Raw genomic sequence first — 27,080 nt, forward strand, 5'->3', positions numbered from 1 at the left:
ATGGGGGCAGGATGACACAGTACGGGGGGGGGGGGGGGGGGGCAGGAGGGTACGGTATAGGAGGAGGCAGGAGGGTACAGTACAGCAGTTAGGAGGGTACAGTACAGGGGGACACACAAAAAGGTGGGGGGCAGGAAGGTACACTACGGGGGGGAAGAAGAGTACAGAAGGGAGAAGAAGGGCACAGTAAGAAGGTACAGTATAGGGACAGTAATGGATAATACAGATATGGTCTCCTCAAACAGAGCTGTGCAGGGAAGCTGCTCTCACATATTCTACCTATTCCTACAGGCTCCATTGCACCTGACTGTGTGAATTATTGCCAAGCTGCAACCCACCTACATGGGTAAACACTGCCCTTGCATCATCATACGTTTAAGTACACCCCGTGTGAATGAGGCTTAATATTATTATTATTTTTTAACTGGATTAAATTATATTCTTGCATGTGTTTGAAGAGTTATTTATTATGGCAGTGTGAATATATTATTACAGTGCAAAATTAACCCAGAAGAAATTATCCTACAAATTTTGAAACACACACACATACACACACTCTACACATATTCCACTCTCATCTATACTATACTGTACTTCCATTTAACATATACACATTAATAAAATGCAATTTTTTCAAGATACATTACAGAACAAATGTAACTGTACAGTCACACTGAAAATAGCCATTGTATATGAAGAAACTGATATTTATTGAGGAACATGCAATTAATTAAGCAATCTGGATGCCATTCAGCAATGTGTGCCGCATGGGGTGTCACCGGTATGTCATACACTGGCATAATGCATCAGATGTCATTTGTGAACATGAGAACTTTCTATTTTACCATTAGGGAAGGTCTGAATTCTTCTGAGCTGGAAACTTTTAAAGACCTGTCTTGATTTCTGGGTACAACCCTTTATGGGATGGTTCCCTGTTCTTCCTATAGATATATATATGCCACTGTAATGCCACACAGGTAAACAGCAGATAGATCTTGAAAACAAAATATTCCTGTCTTGCTTATTTTTTTGCTTACAGCACAATGAGGAACGAATTCTGCTCCTTAGCGTTTGCTCGGGCGGTGTTTGCAGAATTTCTGGCCACTTTAATATTTGTCTTTTTGGGGGTAGGTTCTGCCCTGAATTGGTCTTCTGCTCTGCCAACTGTTCTGCAGATCTCCTTTGCCTTTGGCCTTGCCATTGGTACCTTAGTACAAACATTTGGACATGTCAGTGGGGCCCATATAAACCCAGCAGTCACTGTAGCTTTCCTAATGGGGTCCCATATTTCTATTTTACGAGCCCTTTTTTATATAATTGCACAGCTGGTAGGGGCAATTGCAGGAGCTGGCATCATACATGCAGTAGCACCAGCGAATGTCCGTGGAAATCTGGCCATTAATGCGGTAAGTGCTATGTGTTTATAAGTGGAAGGCTTCCATATCTATCTATCTATCTATCTATCTATCTATCTATCTATCTATCTATCTATCTATCTATCTATCTATCTATCTATCTATCTATCTATCTATCTATCTATCTATCTATCTCTCCATTTCTATCATTCTGTCTATCTGTATTGGTACCCTATCTATCTCTCCATATCTATCTATCTAATAGATAAGGTCTGAATTCCTCTGAGCTGGAAAGTTTTAAGGACATGTCTTGTTTCCAAAGTACAACCTTTTCTGGAATGGTTCCCTGTTCTTCCTCTAGATATATATATGCCACTGTAATGCCACACAAGTAAACAGCAGACAGATCCCGAGAACAAAACATTCCAGTCTTGCTTATTTTTCTGCTTACAGCACAATGAGGAACGAATTCTGCTCCTTAGCGTTTGCTCGGGCGGTGTTTGCAGAATTTCTGGCCACTTTAATATTTGTCTTTTTTGGGGTAGGCTCTGCCCTGAATTGGTCTTCTGCTCTGCCAACTGTTCTGCAGATCTCCTTGGCCTTTGGCCTTGCCATTGGTACCTTAGTACAAACATTTGGACATGTCAGTGGGGCCCATATAAACCCAGCAGTCACTGTAGCTTTCTTATTGGGCTCCCATATTTCTATTTTACGAGCCCTTTTCTATATAATTGCACAGCTGGTAGGGGCAATTGCAGGAGCTGGCATCATACATGCAGTAGCGCCAGCGAATGTCCGTGGAAATCTGGCCATTAATGCGGTAAGTGCTATGTGTATATAAGTAGAAGGCTTCCCTATCTATCTATCTATCTATCTATCTATCTATCTATCTATCTATCTATCTATCTATCTATCTATCCCTTCCATATCTATCTCTCTGTCTGTATTGGTAAGCTATCTCTCTATATCTATCTATCTATCTATCTATCTATCTATCTATCTATCTATCTATCTATCTATCTATCTCTCCCTTTCTCCATATCTATCTCTCTGTCTGTATTGGTAACCTCTCTCTCTCTCTCTGTCTGTATCTATCTATCTATCTATCTATCTATCTATCTATCTATCTATCTATCTATCTCTATCTATCTCTCCATTTCTCCATATCTATCTCTCTGTCTATTGGTAACCTATCTCTCTCTCTTTCTCTCTCTTTATCTCTCTCTCTCTCTTTCTCTCACTCTCTTTCTCTCTCTATCTATCTATCTATCTATCTATCTATCTATCTATCTATCTATCTATCTATCTATCTATCTATCTATCTATCTATCTATCTATCTATCTATCTATCTATCTCTCTATCTCACATACAATAGATACGAAAGCATGCACACACTGTGAGAAAACTGTGTCGATAGATTGATGTATGTATACACACTCCATTCAAGCAAGAAGCAGCCAGGCATCTAGCATTTTTTAGAAGGAGAGTTCAGCCATGGCAGCTGATGTATTTTCTCTGTGCAGGACTGCAGGTTACCTTTATAATTACAATTATACAGATATGATTAATTTTCATGCTAAAAAAACATTGCAATAGCTGCCATTTCCTATATCAGTCCCCAATCACACATATATGCTGCAACAGCGTAAGGCTGGATTCACACCTATGCATTTTTAGTGCTTTTTGCATTTTGCACATTTGCACTACAGAACGTGTTCCATAGGAAACCATGTTAAATGGACTGTAGTGCAAAGCTGCAAAATGAAAAAAAAGCACTAAAACTACATAGGTGTGAATTCAGCCTGATTGCTGACCAAAACAGGTTCAGCATGCTTTAAAAAAAATATGATCACCATATTTTGTTGATTGTTTCCTCATTTACTGACACATGCTATCTCATTAAGAGCAATGCTCAGATGTGACATGGTGCTTGCGAAGCTCCCATACAGGCTTGTCCAATAACGCAGTGGGGTTAAAGGGTCACTAAAGGCAAAGTTTTTTTTTTTTTTTTTTTAAAGAACAAACATGTTATACTTACCTCCACTGTGCAGCTCGTTTTGCACAGAGTGGCCCCGAACCTGGTCTTCTGGGGTCCCTCGGCGGCTGTCTCGGCTCCTCCTCGCAAAAGCTTTCCACCTTCATGCGAGCGAGCTCACATGGTGGAAAGCTTTTGCGAGTGCGCTCCCATGATACAGCGGCGGGCATAGTCGCCGACTGTATCACTCGGCCCCAGCGCACGGCGTCATCCGCTGTGATTGACAGCAGCACCAGCTAATGGCTGCGCTGCTATCAATCCGTCCAGCCTAGCCAATCAACGGCCAGGCTGGAAACCGAAGAAGATCACGTGGACGTGCGCGGAACTTTCAAAGGGGTCAGGTAAGTAAAACGGGGGTTCGGGGGGGGGGGGGGGGGGGCGGTACCATCGGATGTTTTTTCACCTTAATGCATAGGATGCATTAAGGTGAAAAAACATTTACCTTTACAACCCCTTTAAGGTTGCCACATCATCCCTTTAATCCAGGACACATATGAATTACACAGGTTTAGAGGCTGATTTAATGCAGATAGGGCACCAAGTAAGTTTAAAGCGGAGGTTCACCCAAAAATCCACTTTTTGATATTAGCTGTAGCATACTGCTAACATCTGCAGTATGCTGTTTTTTTTTCTTGTACTTATCGTTATATGAGCCCTTGTTATCCGGCTCCGAGCGGGAAATCCTGCGGGGAATGGGCGTTTTCTAAGCGAAGAGGAGTTGATTGACGGCTGCTAAAGCGCGTCACGCCTTCCGAAAAACCCCGAAGTCACACTCGGGTGTTTACTGCGCCTGCCGTGTAGAGCTGACTGCGCAGGCGCCGTAAACACCCGAGTGTGACTTCGGGTATTTTCGGAAGGCGTGACGCGCTTTAGCAGCCGTCAATCAACTCCTCTTCGCTTAGGAACGCCTATACCCGGAAGTAATCCCCCGCTCTGAGCCGGATAACAAGGGCTCGTATAACGATAAGTACAAAAAAAAAAAAACAGCACACTGCAGATGTTAGCAGTATGCTGGAGGGATGTAGCTAATGTAAGAAAGTTTATTTTTGGGTGAACCCCCGCTTTAATTAGCACCTTAATCAGCCATAGAACCCGTGTAATTAATATGTGTCCTGGATTTAAGGGATGATGTGGCAACCGTAAATGGGGCTGATTTACTAAAAACTGGAGAGCGCAAGTTCTGGTGCAACTCTGCATAGAAACCAATCAGCTTCCAGGTTTTATTGTCAAAGCTTAACTGAACAAGACAAAGTTAGAATCTGATTGGCTACCATGTACTGCTGCATCAGATTTTGCACTCTCCAGGTTTGGTAAATAAACCCCAATGCATTGAGCCATGATACTGCACAATGTGGGAATAACCTATGGCAACCAATTTGATTTCAGTTTGCTGTCGATACATCAGTAAGGAGATGGTATCTGATAGGTTGCTATGGGTAACTGCACATTGAACAATGCACGGTTCTAGGATTTAAGGCTAATAATGTTGCCTTCCTCAACATTTGTGCTATGGGTAGATTTCATTGGGTTGCTCTGAATATGTCAGCTATGTGTTCCATATCAATGGATTCCTATCCCTTCCTCATTGTCTTTTTATCTCAGCCTGATCTCTGTGATGTCTCACCTAGTATCCTATTTTTACTGTACGACAATCTGTTTACATTTATTCAAATTAGCGTTTGTTAGGTAACCCTGCAGACGGAGTGAGCCTGATTAATTTCACTTGGCATTCTTTGATATCATCTAGATAAAACATGTAATGACACCATGGAAAAACATTTGAATAATATATTTTTACTGGATTAAAGCAAACATTTTATTAAAAACACAGAACACTTACAACTCTGGTCCACGGTGTAGTTGGAATAGTCTCTGTGTGCTGGAATGTGATATTACTGCTTTGCATTATGCGTATAACTAAATAAATTGCTGGCTCAGGCTGATAGGTGAAATGCAATCTTAAAGGGTCAGTTTAACAAATAATTCACCAGCAATTTAATTTATTTTTGTATAGCAACTACTATGGGAGCTTTACATGGAAATTGAGACAGGAAAGTAAAGGTGATAGCTTCTAATTTTCTTCCAACTGTAATTTTTCTACTTCGGGTTTAAAAGAAAAGTCTCACTTCAATTTTTATGAATGTGTTGTGTTCCCCAGGAGACAAAGGGTATGTTGTACTTTGTCCTATCTTCCTATGTGCTGTCTATGGCTAGCTTGGACAGGGCACTCCTCCTCCCCCCTCGGCCATCCGACAACGCAGTGAGCACAGAGACAGCTCCTTTGACAAACTGCCCTTTTCTCCATCTCCAAGCACTTGCTGAACAGAAGTGTCTCAGAACAAATGCAGGGATCCTGGGGCTTTTCCGGGGCCAAACCGTGCTCTGTGTGTCAATGGACACACAGAGCTGGCTCAAGAGCCAACCTAAATGAGTGCCCCCATAGCAAACGACTTCCTATGGTGGGCACTCGACAGGGGCGGGTAGTCAGGAGCCCTAACGGGGGACCCCAAGAAGAGGTGGATCAAGCCTGCTCTGTGCAAAATCATTATACAGAGCAGGTAAGTATACCATATTTATTATTTTAATGAAAAAAATGTAACGCTTTAACATCACTTCAAGTTTTCTAAGTAGCCACATATATGTAATGCTGCAAACTTAATTTTCTGGGAAGAAATTATTATTCTAAAAACAACTGTAGGAATTGGACAAGACTAGAGTAAGCCATTTCAGTCTTGTTGCCAGATCAAGGGACGTTCGTAGTTATATAGTTAGGTTGAAAAAAGACAAGTCCATCTAGTTCGACCAACATAAAAAATAAATAAATAGAAAACCTTCATGTGCTTAATCCTACACCCACAGCTGAGAAAAAGCAAAAAAAATCATGTAAATATGTAAATAATGTAAACCATGGTCCATTTTTTTCCATTGGGAACAAAAGTAATATCCAGTTAAATGTTGTGCATTTAGGAATATAACCAGCTCTATTGAGCTGGCCAGAACTAGTATAGTTGCCAGTATAGTGAGAGTCGGTTCACACTGCAGCGGCACGACTTTGGGGGCGACTCTGCAAGTCGTCCTGAGGACGACTTCAGAGGCGATTTGCAAAACGACTTCTGTATAGAAGTCAATGCAGGTCGCCCCGAGCCGCCCCCGAAGTCGTACAGGAACCTTTTTCTAAGTCGGAGCGACTTGCGTCGCTCCTATCAGAACGGTTCCATTGCATTCAATGGGACGCAACTCGTCAGGCGGCTGAGCCGCCTGACGTGTCGCCCCAGTGTGAACCGGCTCCTAATATCATGTTTATGGGACCCCAACTACTAAAACAACACAGCTGAAACAATAAGGTTAGAAGGTTAGAACATTATGTTCCAGTCACTATTGTTCTTCCCATCAATAAGCCAGTGTTTTTACTTCCTTTCACCTATGCATTGACTGTATTCCTCTATGGTCTATAGGCCACCTACAACAACACCATTTCTTCATATGTCTCTTATATGTTTGCCACTTAGTTCCCAAATCGATCTTTTTTAGAATTTTCTATTAATTGCAGGGTTGCCTGTTTCATTAGGATTACTGCACATAATGTTACCTGTCTGGCATGCTCATATTTTTTTTCTTTGTAAATTGAATATACATGTATGCTAAGATTTAAGGTGTAAGCTTTGAGATCATAGCACATGGTGAGTTCATTTGGCAATATCTTGAAAATGATTGTAGTAACTGATAATGAGGCTATGAAGGTTGCCGTTGGTGGTAAGAGTGTTTGATTGTCTATGTAGTAATAGGAAATATCCAACATGCATGGAATAATGGAGATGTGTGTTCAGGGAAAGTAACTCACATGAGGGTCTTATCATGGTCATCTAAAAAGGGAACTTTGATAATTAAAGGCAATGCAACAGGTCCACTTTAGAGCAGAGAGGGTAAAGAACATATAGTTACCCTATGGGGTTGATTTACTAAAGGCAAATCCACTCGGAACTACAAGTGCACGTGGAAGTGCAGTTGCTGTAAATTTGAGGGGAAGTTCTGAAATGAGGGGAAGCTCTGCTGATTTTATTATCCAATCATGTGCAAGCTAAAATCTTCCTTGCATGTCCCCTTCGGATCTACAGCGGCTGCACTTCCAAGTGCATTGCAGTGCTCTTGTAGTGCAAAGTGGAGTTGCCTTTAGTAAATACCCCCCTATGAGTTGTCTTCTTGTTCACCTGGCAGAGGCAGAGGGAAACCTGGTACTCCTGGGTCACCTGGGACAGAGGCATAAGGGGCACGGCCTTGGACATAGTGCTGCTAGGGGTGCAGCTTAGACCGAAGCCTCTCTTACCTCTGCATCGCCAAGCCATGCCCTGCACTATGCAAGACTGAGCTATCAAACCACTCAGTCCTGCAGATTACATGGGGAGAGTTCTGATGATTACACAGGAAGAGCCACATTCTCCCTCTGTAATCTGTAGGACTGAGCTATCTTTTTGACAGTTTAGGTTCTGTTCTAGATTCATATTTACAGAATATACACAGCCCTGTATTAAAAAGATTTTTTAAGCCAAAACTTTTTCTGAGTTTTGGATAGAGTGGGGAAGGATTGGAACATCTGTTGAGTTTATACAGCTATCTGTGGCTCCATGAGATTATCCCCCACCTCCTGTCACAGTGAACACAGTTTTAACAGACAGGAAGCATGGGAAAATGCCCAACAGCAATCCAGACAGATATAAAAATATTAAATAAAATATTAAATAATGATATAACAATTATAATTGTTAGAGTAGTGGTAAGGCTTGAACCTCAGCTTTTTGTTGTAGTCTGCATCTTTATTGCAGATTAGTTACTTTCTGGTCAAACTATTATCACTAAAATAGTAATTGAGGAGATATCTCTCTAACCACATCACAGTAAAAACCTGACAAAGGTTGTAATCCTTTCCTACGCTATCTAAACCATAAAGGCAATACTTGGCTGGGCATACGCTTTAGGTAAGTGATTACAGCTTTATCAGCACATTAAGATGTTCTCCACTTTCCTGACCCTGGTGCTAGCAGTCCCCAATCCCAAAAGCCCCACTCTAAGCATTCCTCTTCTGGCTGCTGATAATATGTAGAACCTTCAGTTTTCTTTGTCATATACATTCTCTTATATAGCCACTATATATACAAAACTGTTTATATGAGCAAATGCAAATAATTAGTAGCATCTTGCTTTAAGATAATTGCCATATGTTTAAGTAAGAGTGATTGATAGTTAATTACATCTGTGAAGTTTCTCATTTATTCAGGTCATAGTAAAGCTTGTAATAGTCACATTCAGCTGGACTTGCTCTGTAATGTTGAAAATGTTTTCCAGCTTATCCAAGCCACTTTTTCAGTTCTGATAAATGTCAGGAAGATACCCCAGCATGTACATTCACACTTTAAAACACCTTAATCCAGAAACCGTGGAATGTGTCAAGACAGATGATGGCTGTCCATTAACAGGATGGGAGGTGTGAAAGTGTGGAACCAATTGGTTTTAGTTACCTAATCCCATCTCTTTGTGTTAGGAAGCCTACATAGGTGTTATAGCACTATATTTGGAAGACAGATGATATTGAAGGCCCCACTCCAGTTCAGGGATGTTTTTCCACTTTGGCGTAGATGGTCTTTTTCATGCCTCTTATGAACCACTTGCCCTGAAAAAGTGAACAGAATAAGTGATGCCTCTTACAATCCAAATTCCCTAAAGAATTGAACTGAAGAACAAGTCCCTTTGAATGTGATTAACTATTTTTTAGCTACAGTCAATTATAGCATACTTCTAAAACATTATGGTTATGGACTAGTAGACATAAGGCTGCATTATAGATGTCAGTATGATCTGTGGTTGGCTATGTAGATATCCAGTTTAGTAAGGCACTTTCTCTTCTCCGCAGGTGAACTCGGGAACCCCAGGCTTGGCTCTTGTTGTGGAGCTATTGCTGACCTTCCAGCTTGTACTCTGTATCTTTGCATCCACAGACGGCAGAAGGACTGACAATGTTGGATCACCAGCTTTGTCCATTGGACTTTCAGTGACCCTGGGGCATCTTTTGGGGGTAAGAGTTTGTAATATTACTTGCAGCTGCATTCCTCATGAGATTACAAATTAGGAGTGGTTAGGAATGGTTTTCTCAAACCTAATATATATAATAGTTTATAATATATTAAAGTGTATAAAACCAAATCGTTTTTATACTTTGGAAAGAGCAAGAACTACAGCATTTTCTACCCTAGAGAAAAGACATAAAGTGAGAGTAAATTCCTCAAAATTGAGGGAAAATACCATGGCTGTGTCCTTCGATTACTCAAAAATGTTAGATTTCCCATCACTTCCTTTACTGAAGTCAGTGGCCACCAGGACAATCAGAGAGGATAAACCTTCTCAGGGGGGCACAGACAACAAAATACACCTTAAAAGAGTTTAAATATGTTTTCACTATATCTAATACTAGAAAAAAAGTTTTGGTCTTTACACACATGTAAATAGGATAGATAAAATTACACTTTTTTTCATAATGTATCTTCCCCATACCCCTAATTGCTAAATAGTTTTTTTGGGGGAGGAAAATGCTTTTGTCATCAAGGGCCTCATGTATTATTGTTCTTATTAACAATTGGAGTTATTGCACTAATTAGGTTCAAACATTCCAGACAGGTCTACTGCTTATTGGTGGCTAAGGCCCCATACACAGGACCGAGTTTCTCGGCAGAATTCAGCCAGAAACTCGATGGGAGCCGTATTCTGCCGAGAAACCCGGCCGTGTGTACACTTTTCGCCGAGGAAACCGACGAGGATCTCGTCGGGCCAAATAGAGAACATGTTCTCTATTTCCTCGTTGTTCAATGGGAAATTTTGGCTCGCCAAGATCCTCGGCGGCTTCACAAGGAACTCGACGAGCAAAACGATGTGTTTTGCCCGTCGAGTTCCTCGGATGTGTGTACGAGGCCTAAGAAGTAACTCCAGTTAATTCATACAGCACAAAGGGTTTCTGTCACAGATCAAAATGACTGTGGTAGAAGCATCAGATGAAAGCTGTGATCTCCTATATATGACCCTCTTGAATTCCATTATGTCTTCTCCCTGAAACCAGCAGTCAAAGAATGGCAACTGCCAGTTCACATACTGCAGGCATTTTGCTTCTTGACAGGTTCCCTTCTATTGATGTAAAGATATATACATTTTATTGTGTGTTTTCTTTTCAAACATATACCAGATCTCTCTGCTGGAATCCATGATATTGTAGAGTAAAACAGTTTATTTCTTCCAACAGATCTATTTCACAGGATGTTCCATGAACCCAGCCCGATCCTTGGGACCAGCGGCTATTACTGGAATCTTCAAAGATCAATGGGTGAGACTTATTTCCTTACATAGTCAGGCCTTTATATTAACCTTTAAATCAAGTTTGCTCCTCCTGGGATTGAGAAGATGACCTATTCATCTTCTAAACGCTTCATGCTTGATGTTATTGTTCTCTGTTAAGAGCCTGCAGTAATAGTTATAGAGTTATAAAAATATAAAATAATTAAATGTAATAATCAAGAAACAAAAAATAATACTGTAGTTGAGCTACTGGGTTATACATATACTGGGATATAAATATACAATATTTTTTAATCCTGCTATGTATTTAATAACTAGTCATTTTATATACAACTAGAATTATAATCTGAATCTTTCTTAAAGTGGAAATCCAGGCTAAATCCAACTCCGCTTAAATCAGCTCCCAACCCCTCCTAACTCCTACTTTAATGACCCTGTAGAAGAAAGATGCTTATACTTACCTTATTTCAGGGTAGTGCACTCCAGTCACGTGAACTTCCCAGCAGCCAGCTTCAGGGGAAAGGAAAGAGCGCCGAAAAGAGATGGAAAACCTGGGAGGTGATGTAACTCATAGGCTTACTATGGGGCATCCATTGTCAGTTTTCTTCCCTAAAGCCAACTGATCACGTGACTGGACTGGAGTGCCCTGAGAATAGGTACATATAAGCATCTTCCTTCTATAGGGTAGTTCAAATAGGAGTTAGGAGGGGGGAATCGTTAAGGCTTAGTTAGCTCTAGCCTGAACTTCTACTTTAATATTAGTCCCCCATAACACCTTACAGAGCTGCAATCAGACTGGAGGAACGAGGGACTCACTGATAGAGATGAGGTGTGGTTTTGCTGCTGCCATAGGTTCTTAGGCAATACTGTAGGTTTGAGATACACGGACCTGCCAAATTTATGAACAGATTCATGCGGTAGAATTTTTTTAGAAGCTCTAATTCACTGCATAGCCTTAAAAACACTGGCCAACAGCCTTAGACGGGTCAATAAGGGAGCGTTTAGTTAGGCCAGCCACATCACTTTAAAGAGGAGCACAGAGCAGCTATACTTTCAGTACATTGGAAGCTGGTAGAGTAGTATTGGTAAGGCTGAAGTATTACACAGGGAAAAAATTAGGTTCAGCTAGGAAATTATACTTTATTTATGATCGCTAGCTCACTGGGCAATCATCCATTTTCTTTACTGCCTTCTTTTTTTGTGCATGTGATCTTATTATTGAGGGTTCCTTTGTGTTTCATTTTATTTTGTAGTTGTTCGGTAACAACTTTTGCTGCAATACTTCTCTAAAAATAGATTTTTGTTTATGGGGTTGGTATTTTGATGTTTTTATTTCTTTTGTGGGTTTTCTATTTTCATGATGGGGCCTTTTTAAGTCTAGCATGTTCAAATTACAACATTGACTTGTTACTTATCTGTTCTTGGAGATGTCTTTTTACTTGGCAGCATGTTTCAAGAAAAAAAAAATGCAAGAATAGCGTGCACCTAAACCACCTCACATTATAGCATTCACATTCCCCATAGATAAAATAAATGTTAGGTACACACCAGTTAGGCCTATTATCCCAGAGTAAAACTGTCTTGCTGCTGGCCAGTATTACACAGCTGTATTTTTTGCTGTATCTTAATAATTGTAGGAAAAACCTAAGCCAGTGCTATTTGTCTCTATTACATGGGGTCCTTTCTATTTTAACTTGTCCTGCTGCTAGCCAATTTTGTTTACTGCTGTGTCATCTGCAGTATCTTAAAGCTGATGTCCATGTTTCATGTCACTTTAAATAGTTTGTTAGGACCAAGCTGGTTCAAACAAACTGTTTGCTTCACTAAGTGCTGCAGTGTCTTTATGCCCTGTATGTACTGCACGTAACTTCAGCTACATACAGTACACAGTGCTGGCTTCCATCTGTGAGACTTCCCGTCTCACACCCGGAACAAAACAGTGTCCGGCTGAGATGCGTTTAGCCATTCATAGGCAGTTTTATATTCTGTGAATGAATACAAAGCTTCCTCTGATTGGCTGAGTTGGAGGGGCAGGCTGATGACATCACATTTTTAGACCTGGCTAATCAAAGGAAGCTTTGTATTCATTCACAGAATACAAAGTTGCCTATGAATGGCTGACAACGCTTAGCCAGATTCTGTTTTGTTCCCGGTGTGAGACGGGAAGTCTCTGTCTCACTGCCGGAACCCAGCACTGTGTACTGTATGCAGCTGAAGTTACATGCAGTACATACTGTGTTTAGAGACACTGTAGCAACAGGTGCTTCTGTATGTAAGCCAAGCTTATTGTAAAAAGAAAATCAATTCCACAACCAAAAATGCACAGTCAAAGTATGCTGAGATGGTCTATGAAAATCATATTTTTCTGTAACACCATGTGCAGCTTTACGGCATCCCCCATGCATTTTAGTTAACGGATTTGTATACCGTATATTCATTGTTGCCCTTGAACCTGCCCGAAATTGTATAGTATTTTTATCAATAATTATTTTTGCTTTGGTTCATATTCCCTGTTAGAAGTGTCCACAAGCTCATGCCTTTTTGACAGTAGTTTAATTTGCCCAATATAACCTTCAGTGAGATTCGCCTTTAAACTTACCAAACACTTGGCAGATAGAAGTGTGGCTGGCTCACCTAGCATAACTCACTGAGGCTGGGTTCACACTACGGTTTTCCCGTCCGTCAGCCGCATACGATTTCAGTATTGAAAACGTACGGGCCCGGACGGGAAAACGTAGAGATAGAGAATGCATTGCAAATCGTATGCACTCGGATGCATCCGGGTGCGTACGATTTGCTGGCAAAACGTTTTTTAAACGTACGCAAAACCGTGTTCAACCACGGTTTTGCGGTCGTTTTTAAAACAGTATGGCAACCGCATACGTTTTCCTTTAACATTAATGTTAATGGAAAACGCACATATGTGCGGTGCCATACGTTCCCGTCCGTTTCAGCCGCATACGTTTTTTCATATAAATCGTATGCGGCTGACGGACGGGAAAACCGTAGTGTCAACCCAGCCTGAGCCTTTCAGGGCTCTCTTGCACTGCACAGTGCTGTCAGTCTTAAACTGTGAACATGCTTACAGTAGGGGAGAGCACAGGGGCAGCCTCATTATTTATTGCCCATTCAGAGCCTTGGGGGTGTTTCTAGAACCTGACTGTGCTGTCTTGCAGGGATGACTGGATTGCAGGACTAGTTGAGCAGCCTTGCAAATCCTTTGGCAGATAAAACAGTATACATACAGCATATTTATTTAAGTGGATTATTTACAATAGCATATTGCAGGAGTTCAGCTAAAAACATGCACACATTTAATGTTAGTACTCAGATAAGTTAATACATCTTCTATTATGCATGTTAGCTTTTAACACTCCTTAGAGGTAAACAAATATATATTTTTTGTAGACTTTTATCTTTTATAAAAGGTTTGGTGTTTTGTTTGTGTGTGCCGATATTTTGTATTGAAATATATCTTTATCAAACACTGTCATGAGATGTAAAATAACCAAGAATGATGTCCTACAATTCTAAAGTTTAATGCTTTTGGAAATATTGAAGATATGCACTACATTATTTAGGGCTCTCAAAGTATATCTAAATCTTGCATAGAGAAAGGAATGGATAAAACCCTCCGTTGGGTTTTTTTTTTTTTTTTGCCATTTGAGTCAACTACTTCTTGTCCTTTAAACACAAAAGGAAGTGGAAAAAAAATCCCCAAAGTAAGAAAAAACCCTCTTAGACAGTTGTCTATGAACAAACGTCCACAATAGAAGATTTGGGCCCGGATTCAGAAAGACTTACGCCGACGTATCTAATGATACGCCGCGTAAGTCCACGCATGCGCCGTCGTATCTATGCGCCTTATTCAGCAAACAAGATTCCCCCTCCATTTCTTTTATCTTCATACGACCGACGTAAGTCTCCTATGCCATCGTATCTTGGGCGCATATTTAATCTGGTCACAAGGGGCGCTTCCATTGATTTACTCGTCGAATATGTAAATTACCTAGATACGTCGATTCACGAACATACTTACGCCCGTCGCAGTAATCTACACTGTTTACGTAAGGCGTATGTCCGGTGTAAAGTTAAACCACCAAATAGCAGGTGTAAGTCATGTTAGGGTATGGACGTCGGAACAGCCGTCGTATTTTACGTTGTTTACGTAAGTCGTACGTGAATGGGGCTGGGCGTAGGTTACGTTCACGTCATAGGCATTGAGCCGGCGTATCTTAGGGAGTATATGCGCCGTTCGGCCCTTCATTAGCATGGGGTCACGCTTCATTTTAATAGATCACGCCCACCTCCTTCCTACTTTGAATTAGGTGGACTTACGCCGGCCAATTTACTCTACGCCGCCACAACTTACGGAGCAAGTGCTTTGTGAATACTGGTCTTGCCTCTCTATGTTACGTCGGCGTAGCACATATGAGATGCGCTACGCCCGCACAAAGATACGCTGCTCTACGTGAATATGGGCATTGACCTTTATTCATATTCTGGTGACAACTCAAAATATTAGATTTTTCCATTATTCCTCACTTTTAGACCTGGTCATAGAGGTCTTAAAGAGGGAGCTCCAGCGAGGATACCAGCAGCAATAAAAACCTGACAATAGTTCTAACCCCTCACAAAGAAAGTTTTAGATACATTTTAAGTGAATTTTAAAAATTAAAACACTGACATATCCATCTGGAGTGAAACATGGGAACCAGTCCAGCATATAGATTGTTATAATTTGTTAATAAAATTCGGGATTTGTGTGGTACGAGAAGGTTTGTTTGTTAAAAGGACCATTTCCACTTTTTGTTACATCATGCATAGAAATTTTACATAGTTACATAGTTAGATTGAATTTGGAAATTTTAGAAAAATTTACTTTAAAGGCGCACAAAAAAATATACAAAATGTATTAATAATTTCACATAATAACATACAGTATATATACATGATGCATATATATGCATCATGTGTATATATATATATATATATATATATATATATATATATATATATATATATATATATATATATATATATATATATATATATATATATATATTACTATGTGAATTATTAATACATGTTGTATATTTTTATATGTGCCTTTAAAGTAAGTTTTCCTAAAATCTCCAAATTCAATCTACTAACAAGGATGTGGCACTTTTGTATTCAGGGTGTTTGATTACCACCCCAGGGCAATTGTACATTGTAATTTTAAATAGTTACATAGTTAGTCAGGTTGAAAGGGAGATAAAAGTCAACCAACAGAAATAAGAATGTATACATTATTTGAAAACGTCTATATACAGAACTCTGTATCCACAATTGATCCAGAGAAAGGCAAAAAAACAAAAAAATATAAAGCATGGGGAAATTTGTTCCAACAGGATAAATAAATTCTTCCTGATCCCTAAGGCAATCAGAAATTTCCTGGATCAACAATCCCTGGTGTTAATATTTATAAATATAGAGGACAGAGAAATTTGCCTGTACCTATACAACCCGATTCTCCCACTTATGTGTTTATCTAATGTATGAAAAGAACCCGTACTGAGAGAAATACAGAGGATGCCATTGTGGGTCTATTTCTAAGAATGCTAGTTACCTTGCTGTTTTTGGGAATAGCATACTTTGGTACATTAACCACTTCCTGCCCGCCATATAACAATATGACTTGCGCAAAGTGGTTGCATTATTCTGACAGAATGTCATATGACGTCCAGCAGGATAAGCCGCTAGAGCGAGCCTGCGGGGTCACGCAGCGCGGAGATCGGTGGTGTGGTGAGTCAGTCCGACACACCGCATCTCCGATACTGGTAAATAGCCTCTAAAGTAGGCTCTTTACCACGTGATCAGCTGTGTCCAATCATAAATGATCACACTGTAAACAGAAAGAGCCGTATATCAGATTTTCCTCCACTCATGCTGACAGGGGTGAGTAGAGGAAAGCCGATCGGCTGCTCTCCTGACAGGGAGGGTCTGCACTGATTGATTATAAGTGTAACCCCTCCTGAGGATGCCCACCCAGGACCACCAGGGATGCCCACCCATGACCACCAGGTATGCCAATAAATGCCCAATAGGGGTTCCACTGTACCCATCAGTGATACCTGTCAGTGTCCCTGCTCAGTGTTGCCTAACAGTGCCATCTATCAATGCCGCCTATAAGTGCCCACCAGTGCCACCTATCAGTGCCCATCAGTGCTGCATATACGTGCCTCATCATCAGTGCCTATCAGTGCCACCTAATCAGTGCCAATCAGTACTGCCTTATCTGTGCCCATCAGTGCAGCCTCATCACTGGCCATCAATGAAGGAGAAAACTTACTTATTTACAAATTTTGGAACAGAAACAAAGAAAAACATAATTTTTTTTCCAAATTTTCTGCCTTTTTTTATTTGTAGCGCAAAAAAAAAACAGTGGTGATCCAATACCACCAAAAGAAAGCTCTTATTGTGAGGAAAAAAAAATAATAAAAATGGTTTTCAATTGGCTACAGCGTCACATTACCGCGCAATTGTCATTCAAAATGTAATAGCGCTGAAAGCTTAAAATTGGTCTGGGCAGGAAGGTGTATAAGTGCCCTGTATTTAAGTTGTTAATCTATAATAAGTATGGACTAAAGTCAGAACTCCTGATCCGCAAATTATTTATGGGCCAGAACCTAAGAAAGTACTGAAGCCACTGGACCAACATGGCAGTTGGGCCACTGGTATTGCAAGAAGGAGAAATAAGCTATGGCACCCTTCACATTCTCTCAGTATAGGCTTCCTTTAAATTGCTGTTATGGTTTACAATCTTGCTTTAGGCACTTACATACAGTAAACGAAGGCCATTGAATTCTTATAGGTAGATTCAGGTAGAGTTAGGCCGGCTTATCAGTAGATAAGCCGACCTAACTCAGAATCTACGCCGATCTATGTTTAAGCGTAGATTGCAGTATTTTCGATGGCCGCTAGGTGGCGCTTCCATTGCGGTCGGTGTAGAATATGTAAATGAGGGGATACGCCGATTCACGAATGTACGCCCGGCCGCCGCAGTCGATTTACGCCGTTTCCGTAAGGCATTAGCAGGCCTAAAGTTATTCCACCTATTAGGTGGAATAACAATGTTAAAGTATGGCCGCCGTTCCCGCCGCGAGATTCAAGTTTTTTACGTCGTTTGCGTAAGTCGTCCGTGAATCGGGATTTACGTTGTTTATGTCCACGTCGAAATCAATAGGCCCGTGCGGCGTACGTAGCCGCAATGCACACTAGGAGATGTAGGCGCCCGGCGCATGCGCAGTGAAAAAAAAACGTAAAAAACGTGAGGTCAAGCCTCATTACCATCAAACATGCCCCCCTCCAACTATAAAAGTTTCTCACTCACTCACTCACTCACTCACTCACTCCAACACATTTGAATTCGGCGCCCTTACGCCCGCCCGCTTTAGGCTACGCCGCCGTATATTAGCAGGCAAGTATATTGAGAATCATTACTAGCCTAGCTAATTTACAGCGGCGTAGCCTAAATAGGCTAAGCTACGCCGCCGTAACTATAATCCAATGTACCTGAATCTACCTATTAAAGTCCAACTCTAGGAACAAAAAGCTTACCACGGTAAAAACTATGAAACACTCCATTGCCTCAAAAGCCACCTCCCATCATGTTCTTCTGCATCACACTTGGAAGCAGGGATAAGCACACTTCCTGTGGTGCCTATAGGCTAAGGTAATCATTCTCAACTAGGGTTATATGGATCCCTTGGGTTCTTCTAGAGGTTAAGTGGTACCTTGAACTATAGTTAATTGACCTTCCATCTCATGGTGTCTGCGTAGTTGCAGGGCCAACACTACTTGGCAGAGCCAGAAGCATGACACTAATATTTTCTTTAGCTATCTGTATATGGGCCTACTCATGATAAGGGACATCAGCTGGATGCCATATTTTGTTCTAATAATCTGTTATGTAATACTCTTTCAAATCAGGTGATTTGGTCCGACCACTTTTTCTTGTCAGCCAATCTTAACTATGAAATACCAAAAGGTAATCCCCCTGGCCCACCAATGGCGGTAACTGAACCTTATAGGAAGTTACATGACATCAAAACCCTGGCATTTACAGAAGCTTTTCATTCATGTGTAAATATCGATCCTGAGGATGTAGATCTGGGCTCCTTTGAAAAGAGTCTTTTTGCCCTCGAAGCCAAATTAGACGCGTGGGAACTTAAATTAAATACAATTTTGGACATTGTTGCTCCTTTAACAATGTCTAAAAATCGCCACAGGGCTGGCAAAAACCAACCCTGGTACTGTCCCTCCTTGTCTACCATTAAAAGGAAATGTCGGGCACTAGAACGCCATTGGTATAAGACCAAAAACTTGACTGACAAGAGGCAGTATAGAATTCAATGCCGAGCTTATACACAGGCCTTAAAACGTCAAAAAAGGTCCCATTATGGCGCTCTTATTGATAATGCCGACAACAGTGCTTCGGCACTTTTCAAAATAGTTAAAACCTTATTCTCCCCTACGCAGAGCCAGGTGAATATACCTCATTCGCAAGCTCTGTGCGACAATCTACTTAATACTTTCGTTACTAAAGTAGCCGACATACGCTTAGGCATAGGACAACTAACTCCCTTGGAATATCCTCAACCCTCGACCAACCCCCTGTCACTCTCAGGGACTGACTCACAGAAATCAATCACTTTTGGGCCATGCCCCCCCAAACCAAATTCTTCAGCGCCTCATTCCCTGTCGTCCTTTAGTAAGGTCAGCCGGGAACATCTTCTGAAATCTATGGCAAAAATTAAGGCCTCCTACTTCCATGGTGACATCTGTCCAGCCTGGCTCTTGAAGAAGAATGCAGAGCTGGTTGTGAACGACCTCCTGATACTTGTCAACCTTTCCCTAACTCATGGCGTGTTTCCGGCCCGCTGGAAACATGCTATTATTACACCTATTTTAAAAAAGCCCAACTTGGACCCTGGCTGTCTTTCTAACTACAGACCCATTTCTGCTATAGGTTTCCTGGCCAAACTGGTGGAATACGAAATTTTTCTCCAACTTCAATCGTACTCGGAGACAACAGGTCTGTTTCACGACTCGCAGTGCGGTTTCCGTCCAGGCCGTGGGATTGAGCTCACGGTCCTTTCTACCAGAGAGAAGCTGCTCGGAGTCAGGGATGCGGGGGGAGCGGCTGCCTTGGTGCTCCTTGACCTCTCCGCGGCCTTTGACACAGTGGACCACGCTATGTTGATTGCCAGGCTTCGGGACGAGTTTCACATTACCGGCTCTGCTTCACACTGGCTTTCAGACTTTCTCACCCACAGGACCTTTCAGGTTAAAACCGGTCCTTTCCTATCTGCCATCAGCACCCTGAGTTGTGGGGTGCCTCAGGGCTCGGCCCTGTCGCCATGGCTGTTTAATGTGTATCTTCGGCCGCTTGCGAGTCTGCTGGACACCCATGCAGTGTTTAATCGATTGTATGCAGACGATGTCCAGTTGGTCGTCGACAGCCTATCCAACCCTGCTCCTGGTCTGCAGCTTGCTTCCTGTCTATTAGACATCAAACAGTGGATGGATCACAATTCCCTTAGTCTAAATGCTAAAAAGACAGAAATTCTCATCTCTGGACGTATTGATCCAGCTGTCTTTCTGGGAAAATGGCCTACGAGCCTTGGGCCGTGTCCTGTTCCAGTGAATCAAGTCCGCGTCCTGGGGACAATCGTTGACTGTAATCTGAATTGGATACCCCAAGTCAATCAATGTATCCGCAACGCACTGTATTACATCAGGTGTCTGAGAAAGGTCAAGAATCTGTTTTCTCAGTACCACCGGAAAGTCTTGGTTCAATCTCTCGTCAACTCCCGAATTGACTTTAACAACATTGTGTATTTGGGTATGCCTCTAAAGTGGCTGAGGAAAATCCAGCTCGTCCAGAACCAGGCCGCTAGATTAATCTCCGGCCTAAATAGGCGGGAGCATATTACCCCTACCCTGCGATCACTGCACTGGCTCACTGTGGTAGATCGCGTTGAGTTTAAGGCTCTTTGTCTTGCCTATCGCGCTTATCATGGGACGGGCCCGCAATATCTGAATTCCTTGATAACGCGATATGCTCCTGCACGAGCGCTTAGATCACTAACAGCTGGTCTTGTCACTTGCCCATCTGCCCGTTTGCTTACCTTTGGGGGCAGACGCTTTTCTGTGAGGGCAGTGGCTCTATGGAATAGTCTCCCTGTTTCCATTCGGTCTCTCCCCTCTATTATGTCCTTTCGTAAAAGGCTAAAAACTTGTTTTTTTCAGGAAAAGCAGGCAGAGTCATGTTAGTTCTCCCTTTTGTTCCCTGGTGATCTGTTTTTTATTTTTTTGCTCTCCTTTTTTCTTTTCCTTCTATTTCTTTCCCTCCCTGACTTGATTTATCCATTTACAGTTATGTCTTCTGCGCTTAGACACTGCCCTGACGGGTCAGTATTTGGCGCATTATAAATCTATTAAATCAATCAATCAATCAATATGAGGAATTCCTCTCACTGGTCACCACTGTAAAGAGAAATTTCCCCCATGACCCCCAATAAACAGGTTTTAGCAGTTTAATGATTTCATTGGCTTCTCTGGGGTAAAAAATGTTAAGAAAATCTGGGATAGGATGTGAAGAATCATCTCCCTCATGGGATAAAAATGGAAAAAATACATGACATGGGCTTTAACCATTCTCTTCTTCATCCAAAATGAAAAAAAAAAAAGGCTGGGGTTTAGATATAATTATTGCATATCCCACTTGTTTTAAGGGTTTCCAAAAAAGCAGCATCAATGTACATTTCTTTATCATCATTAACTTTATTTTTACAGATGAATGTATTTGTAATGATAGTATACAAGGAGAACATCGATAATTAAATTATTCATGTGGTACAGATTATGACATACAGCACCATCCTGAATAAGAGTGTTGAGACCCCTTATATGGCGAAGCAGTAAATACCGATTTAAAGACTGTTACATACAGTATAATGATCATAGTTTATTCATTTAAATATACACTCGCCCTTCTTAAACTAATAATTTTCTTTATGACTTGTATTTAATTTATAACGAGGCCTGTCATTATAATGATTCATACCTACAGCAAAGCTTCATTAGTTTGACAACAGTTTGCTGTTATGCTATTAAAAAAAAAGTAACAGAATAAGGTAAGAATTATTCATAAATAGAAATACAAACGTATTGTAAGGATTATCCAGATTTATCATTGGTAGTTAAAAGTCAGTCTGCTCAAAACTGAAATTTCAAATTTAACAGATGTAAAGATTTAAACGATAACTCATATACACTATATTGTCAAAGGTATTGGGACACCTACCTTTACACTCACATAATCTTTAATGGCATCCCAGTCTTAGGCCTCGTACACACGACCGAGTTTCTCGGCAAAAACCAGCAAGAAACTTGCTGTTTTTTTTTATTTGCCGAGGAAACCGGTCGTGTGTACACTTTTCGACAAGGAAACTGTCAAGGATCTCGTCGAGCCAAAAAGAGAGCATGTTCTCTATTTCCTCGACAGGAATGGAGAAAATTGGCTCGCCGAGATCCTCGACAGCCTAACAAGGAACTCGACGAGCAAAACGATGTGTTTCGCCCGTTGAGTTCCTCGGTCGTGTGTACGAGGCCTCAGTCCCGAGCGTTCAATATTGGGTTGGCCCACCCTTTGCAGCTATAACAGCTTCAACTCTTCTGGGAAGACTGTCCACAAGGTTTAGGAGTGTGTCTATGGGAATGTTTGACTATTCTTCAAGAAGTGCATTTGTGAGGTCAGGCCCTGATGTTGGGCGAGAAGACCTGGCTAGCAGTCTCTACTCTAATTCACCCCAAAGGTGTTCTATCGGGTTGAGGTCAGGACCCTGTGTAGGTCAGTCAAGTTTCTCCACCCCAAAATCGCTCATCCATGTCTTCATGGACCTTGTTTGTGCAGTGATGTGCAGTCATGTTGGAACAGGAAGGGGCCATCCCCAAACTGTTCCCACAAAGTTGGGAGCATGAAATTGTTCAAAATGTCTTGGCAAACTGATGCCTTAGGAGTTCCCTTCACTGGAACTAAGGGGCCAACCTCCAAACAACAATCCCACACCATAATACCCCCTCCATAAAATGATTTGGACCAGTGCACAAAACAAGGTCCATAAAGACATGGATGAGCGAGTTTAGGGTGGAGGAACTTGACTGACCTGCACAGAGTCCAGACCTCAACCTGATAGAACACCTTTGGGATGAGATAGAGTGAAGACTGCGAGCCAGGCCTTCTCGTCCATATCAGTGCCTGACCTCCCAAATGCGCTTCTGGAAGAATGGCCAAAAATTCCCATAGACACACTCCTAAACCTTGTGGACAGCCTTCCCAGAAGAGTTGAAGCTGTTATAGCTACAAAGGGTGGGCCAACTCAATATTGAACCCTACGGACTACGACTGGGATGCCATTAAAGTTCATGTGCGTGTAAAGGCAGGCATTTAGTGTATGTAGGGCAATGCATGCAACCTTACTGCCAAAAAACATACTTACATCTATTTGTTTTAAAAAAGAAAATCCTTAACTACATTGTGGCTGCAATACACCTTTCAAAGTTTTAATGCACAATGCCCTGTCTTGTGAGAATGTTAATTAAAAAGAAATAAAGAAATTGCAGGTAAAAACACAAAAAATCTGCTATTTTAAATGCAGTTTTTCCTTTACATACATAAACTAATAATTTTCTTTATGACTTGTATTTAATTTATAATGAGGCCTGTCATTATAATGATTCATATCTGCAACAAAGCTTCATTAATTTGACAACAGTTATGCTATTAAAAAAGTAACAGAGTGGTAAGAAATATTTAAAAATAGAAATACAAAGGATAATCCAGATTTACGTCAGTCTGCTCAAAACTGATACTTCAAAATTAACAGATGCTAAAGATTTAAACGATAACCTATATATGTAAGGGGGGGCAAGCCCCCTCACTACCAAAAAACATACTTAAATAATTATTTTTTTAAATACACCTGCAATACACCTTTCAAAGTCTTCATGCATAATGCCCTGTGTTGTGAGAATATCAATTAAAAAGACCATGACACCAACTAAAGAAATTGCAGGTAAAAACACAAAAAAAAATAATAATTTGAAATGCAGTTTTTCCTTTTCAGAAATAACTTTTTATTCACTTGCAATTTGCCTATAACTTGTTAGAAAAAGTACCGTATTTATCGCGGTATAACGACCCCCCCCCCCTAAAGTGGCCCCCGAAATTCCTGTAAAAAAAAATGTTATATGATTTTATTACTTACAGTTTTGGTGTCTTCCCAGCGTCCATCGTCCGGTCCGGCGTCCGTCTGCGGCCTCGATGGTGTCCTCCCGGCTTCTCCAGCGCGCGCCTCAAGTCGAGTCCCCGCTTCCCGCGCTCAGTTCGAACACCTCCGCCGACATATAGCGAGTGCAGTGCACTCGGGTACATTCGGCAAGGCTCGGCGTCGCTCGCTCTGTGACGTTTATGCGTGAGCACGAGCGAAGCCGAGACTAGTCGAATGTACCCGAGTGTACTGCACTCGGTATATGTCGGCCATGATTTCAAACTGAGCGCGGGAAGCGGCTATCGGCGTATATCATGCACCCACGATTTTCCCCTTATTTTAAGGGGAAAATAGTGCGCGATATACGCCGATAAATACGGTAAATACTCCAGGAAAGTTACTTAGCACAGCACTCCCTTATATGCTGTTTCGTCTCCTGGTAGTGCTGGTCCTACATGCCCTCTATGTGCTGGTCCAGCTCCTCTGCTTCTCCCGTCAGCGAAGTTAAAGCGGAGTTCCACCCTAAAGTGGAACTTCCACTCATCAGATCCCCCCCCCCCTCCGGCGCCATGATACCTGTCTTTGACAGTTATCCTTTCCCACTTCTGTGATTCTGGGTCGCAGCCTATGATGTCACCGCAGGGCTCCCTCCTCCTCCCCTGGCCGCCGGGCCAATAGGAGAGAGGAACGGGGCCCTGCACATGGGCAGTTGGGTTCCTGGCAGAGTAGCTTTTTGGCTTCACGCCAGGAACCCAACTGTCCATGTGCAAGGCCCCGTTCCTCTCTCCTATTGGCCCGGCGGCCAGGGGAGGAGGAGGGAGCCCTTGCGGTTCCCTTACCTGCAATGGCAGCGGCAGCACCCGACAGCTGATGGAAACAGCTGCGGATGCATTAAGGTGAAAAAAGACGTAGGTTTACAACCCCTTTATATGCAAAATCTCTGATGTTTATGCCAGTCCCTCTGCTTTCCTATTAAAAACTGACCACACTAAGCAAGAGAACACATTGTGGTCAGTTCTCTAGCTATGTTGGGAACTCAGTGTACTCTCCGACTTGTCCTGACACACCCTCGCTGCACAGACATCCACTGGTAAGCTCAGAGTGCTGCTGATTCTCCTCCCCCAGCTCTTATGCAGCTGAGAACTGAGGGAATGTGATCATTTATAAAAAAAAAGGGAAAAAAAAGTATTTATAATGTTTTTTATATCTATACAAAAATGTTTTGCCTTTCATTTCTATTTTAAATTGAATGGGTTGTTTGACAAGGTGTTTGTGTACAATCACTTTAACTGCTCCTGTATTTGGTCTGGGCATTGACACTTTAATGACCTTGGCAATGAAAAAAATTGCCAGCAAGCACATTGGCTTTGAATGGTCACAAGCCGTTTGCCATGGCATTTTAAAGAAAAATGTATGTCTAGATTCAGTAAGAGTTAGGCCGACTTATCAGTAGATAAGCCGACCTAACTCAGAATCTACGCCGACTTATGTTTAAGCGTATGCTCAAACAGAGATACGCTTAAACATATCTAAGATACGACGGCTTGCACCGTCCTATCTTAGATTGCAATATTTTGGATGGCCGCTAGGTGGCGCTTCCATTGCGGTCGGCGTAGAATATGTAAATGAGGAGATACGCCAATTCACGAACGTACGCCCGGCCGACGCAGTACTTTTACGCCGTTTACGTAAAAGATAGGTTGCACAAAGTTAGAGCTAGGCCCTATTAGAATAGTAATGTCAAGTATGGCCGCCGTTCCCGCGTTGAAATTCGAATTTTTTACGTCGTTTGCGTAAGTCGTCCGTGAATCGGGATTTACGTCGTTTGCGTCCACGTCAAAATCAATAGGCCCGCGTGGCGTACTTAGCCGCAATGTACACTGGGAAATGTAGGTGCCCGGCGCATGCGCAGTTAAAAGAAACGTGAAAAACGTAAGGTCAAGCACAATTAGCATACAACACGCCCCCCTAACACACATTTGAATTAGGCGCCCTTACGCCCGCCGATTTAGGCTATGCCGCCGTAACTTAGCAGGTAAGTACATTGTGAATCATGTACTTGCCTAGCTAACTTACGGCGGCGTAGCTTAAATGCCTTAAGCTACGCCGCCGCAAGTTAAGGCCATTGTACTTGAATCTTGCTAATAGAGTAAAATTTTAAGCTCTAATAATAAAGTTCCATATTTCTACAGGTGTTTTGGATTGGACCCCTTGTTGGCGGTGTTTTGGCCTCGCTCATCTACAACTACGTCTTATACCCGCACAGCAAGAGTTTGTCTGACCGGATCGCCGTCTTGAAAGGAACCTATGAGCCTGAGGAGGAAGCATGGGACAACAAGCAAGAGCACAAGAGGCAATCGGTGGAGCTGTACTCTGCTCACCCTCTCCCCAAGGGTACAGAGAAATTCTAAACTCGAAGGACTTTAAACCAACCAACCCTATTATTTATGCCTGCAAAACCTGAAGCTTTGAGCAAAGGAAGTTCATAGAATTATTTGGTATTATCAGTTCTTTGCAAAACTGAATACACTGTAAATATACTTATGTTTAGTACTGCTTTTTTTTAATGACACCATTGTCCTATACTTTATACCCCAAGGCTCAGAGTCTTGTAAACCAAACAAAATGAATCCGGTTCCATTGTTTGCGATTCATCTGCGGGCGGTCAATGCCATCAGATGTTGGCTCAACAATTATCAATTCAGCAAACAATTCAGCTTGCCAAAATTATCTTTTGTGCTGCATCAAGTGATAGCCTTCTATTCATTCAACAATATATAAACACAAAATGTCAGGGTTGTTAGACTCTACGTCGTACTCCTTTGTATGTATACCATGTCAGGCTGATGACTTACACTATTCAAAAAGCAGGGTTATGTTTGTCATAAGGTAAGGTGACCAGATTTTTTAAATTAAATCCGGGGACATATTCTTTTTTTACTAGTAATGGAGGCAATCAGCGAATCCCTGTTAAGTCTTACTCTCCGGGCCCCCGGCTACTACTGGGTAGGGAGCGGAGGAAGATCACTCCACCA

General features: G+C 41.8%; 1 protein-coding gene across 2 annotated transcripts; it reads left to right on the forward strand.

The window, feature by feature from the left end:
* The first annotated feature begins 966 nt into the window (after positions 1-966).
* On the forward strand, positions 967-26,589 carry LOC120929075 (aquaporin-5-like). 2 transcript variants are annotated; one of them, XM_040340269.1, is made up of 4 exons: positions 967-1,406; positions 9,297-9,458; positions 10,674-10,754; positions 26,238-26,589. In XM_040340269.1, the coding sequence occupies exons 1-4, from the start codon at positions 1,044-1,046 to the stop codon at positions 26,454-26,456; spliced, it is 825 nt and encodes a 274-aa protein (XP_040196203.1). In that variant the 5' UTR covers positions 967-1,043; the 3' UTR covers positions 26,457-26,589. The 2 variants fall into 2 exon arrangements, with proteins under 2 accessions (XP_040196203.1, XP_040196202.1); XM_040340268.1 differs by lacking the exon at positions 967-1,406 and adding an exon at positions 1,726-2,175.
* Positions 26,590-27,080: the final 491 nt, after the last annotated feature.

The sequence above is a fragment of the Rana temporaria genome, chromosome 2 (genome assembly GCF_905171775.1).
Source record: "Rana temporaria chromosome 2, aRanTem1.1, whole genome shotgun sequence".
NCBI lineage: Eukaryota > Metazoa > Chordata > Amphibia > Anura > Ranidae > Rana > Rana temporaria.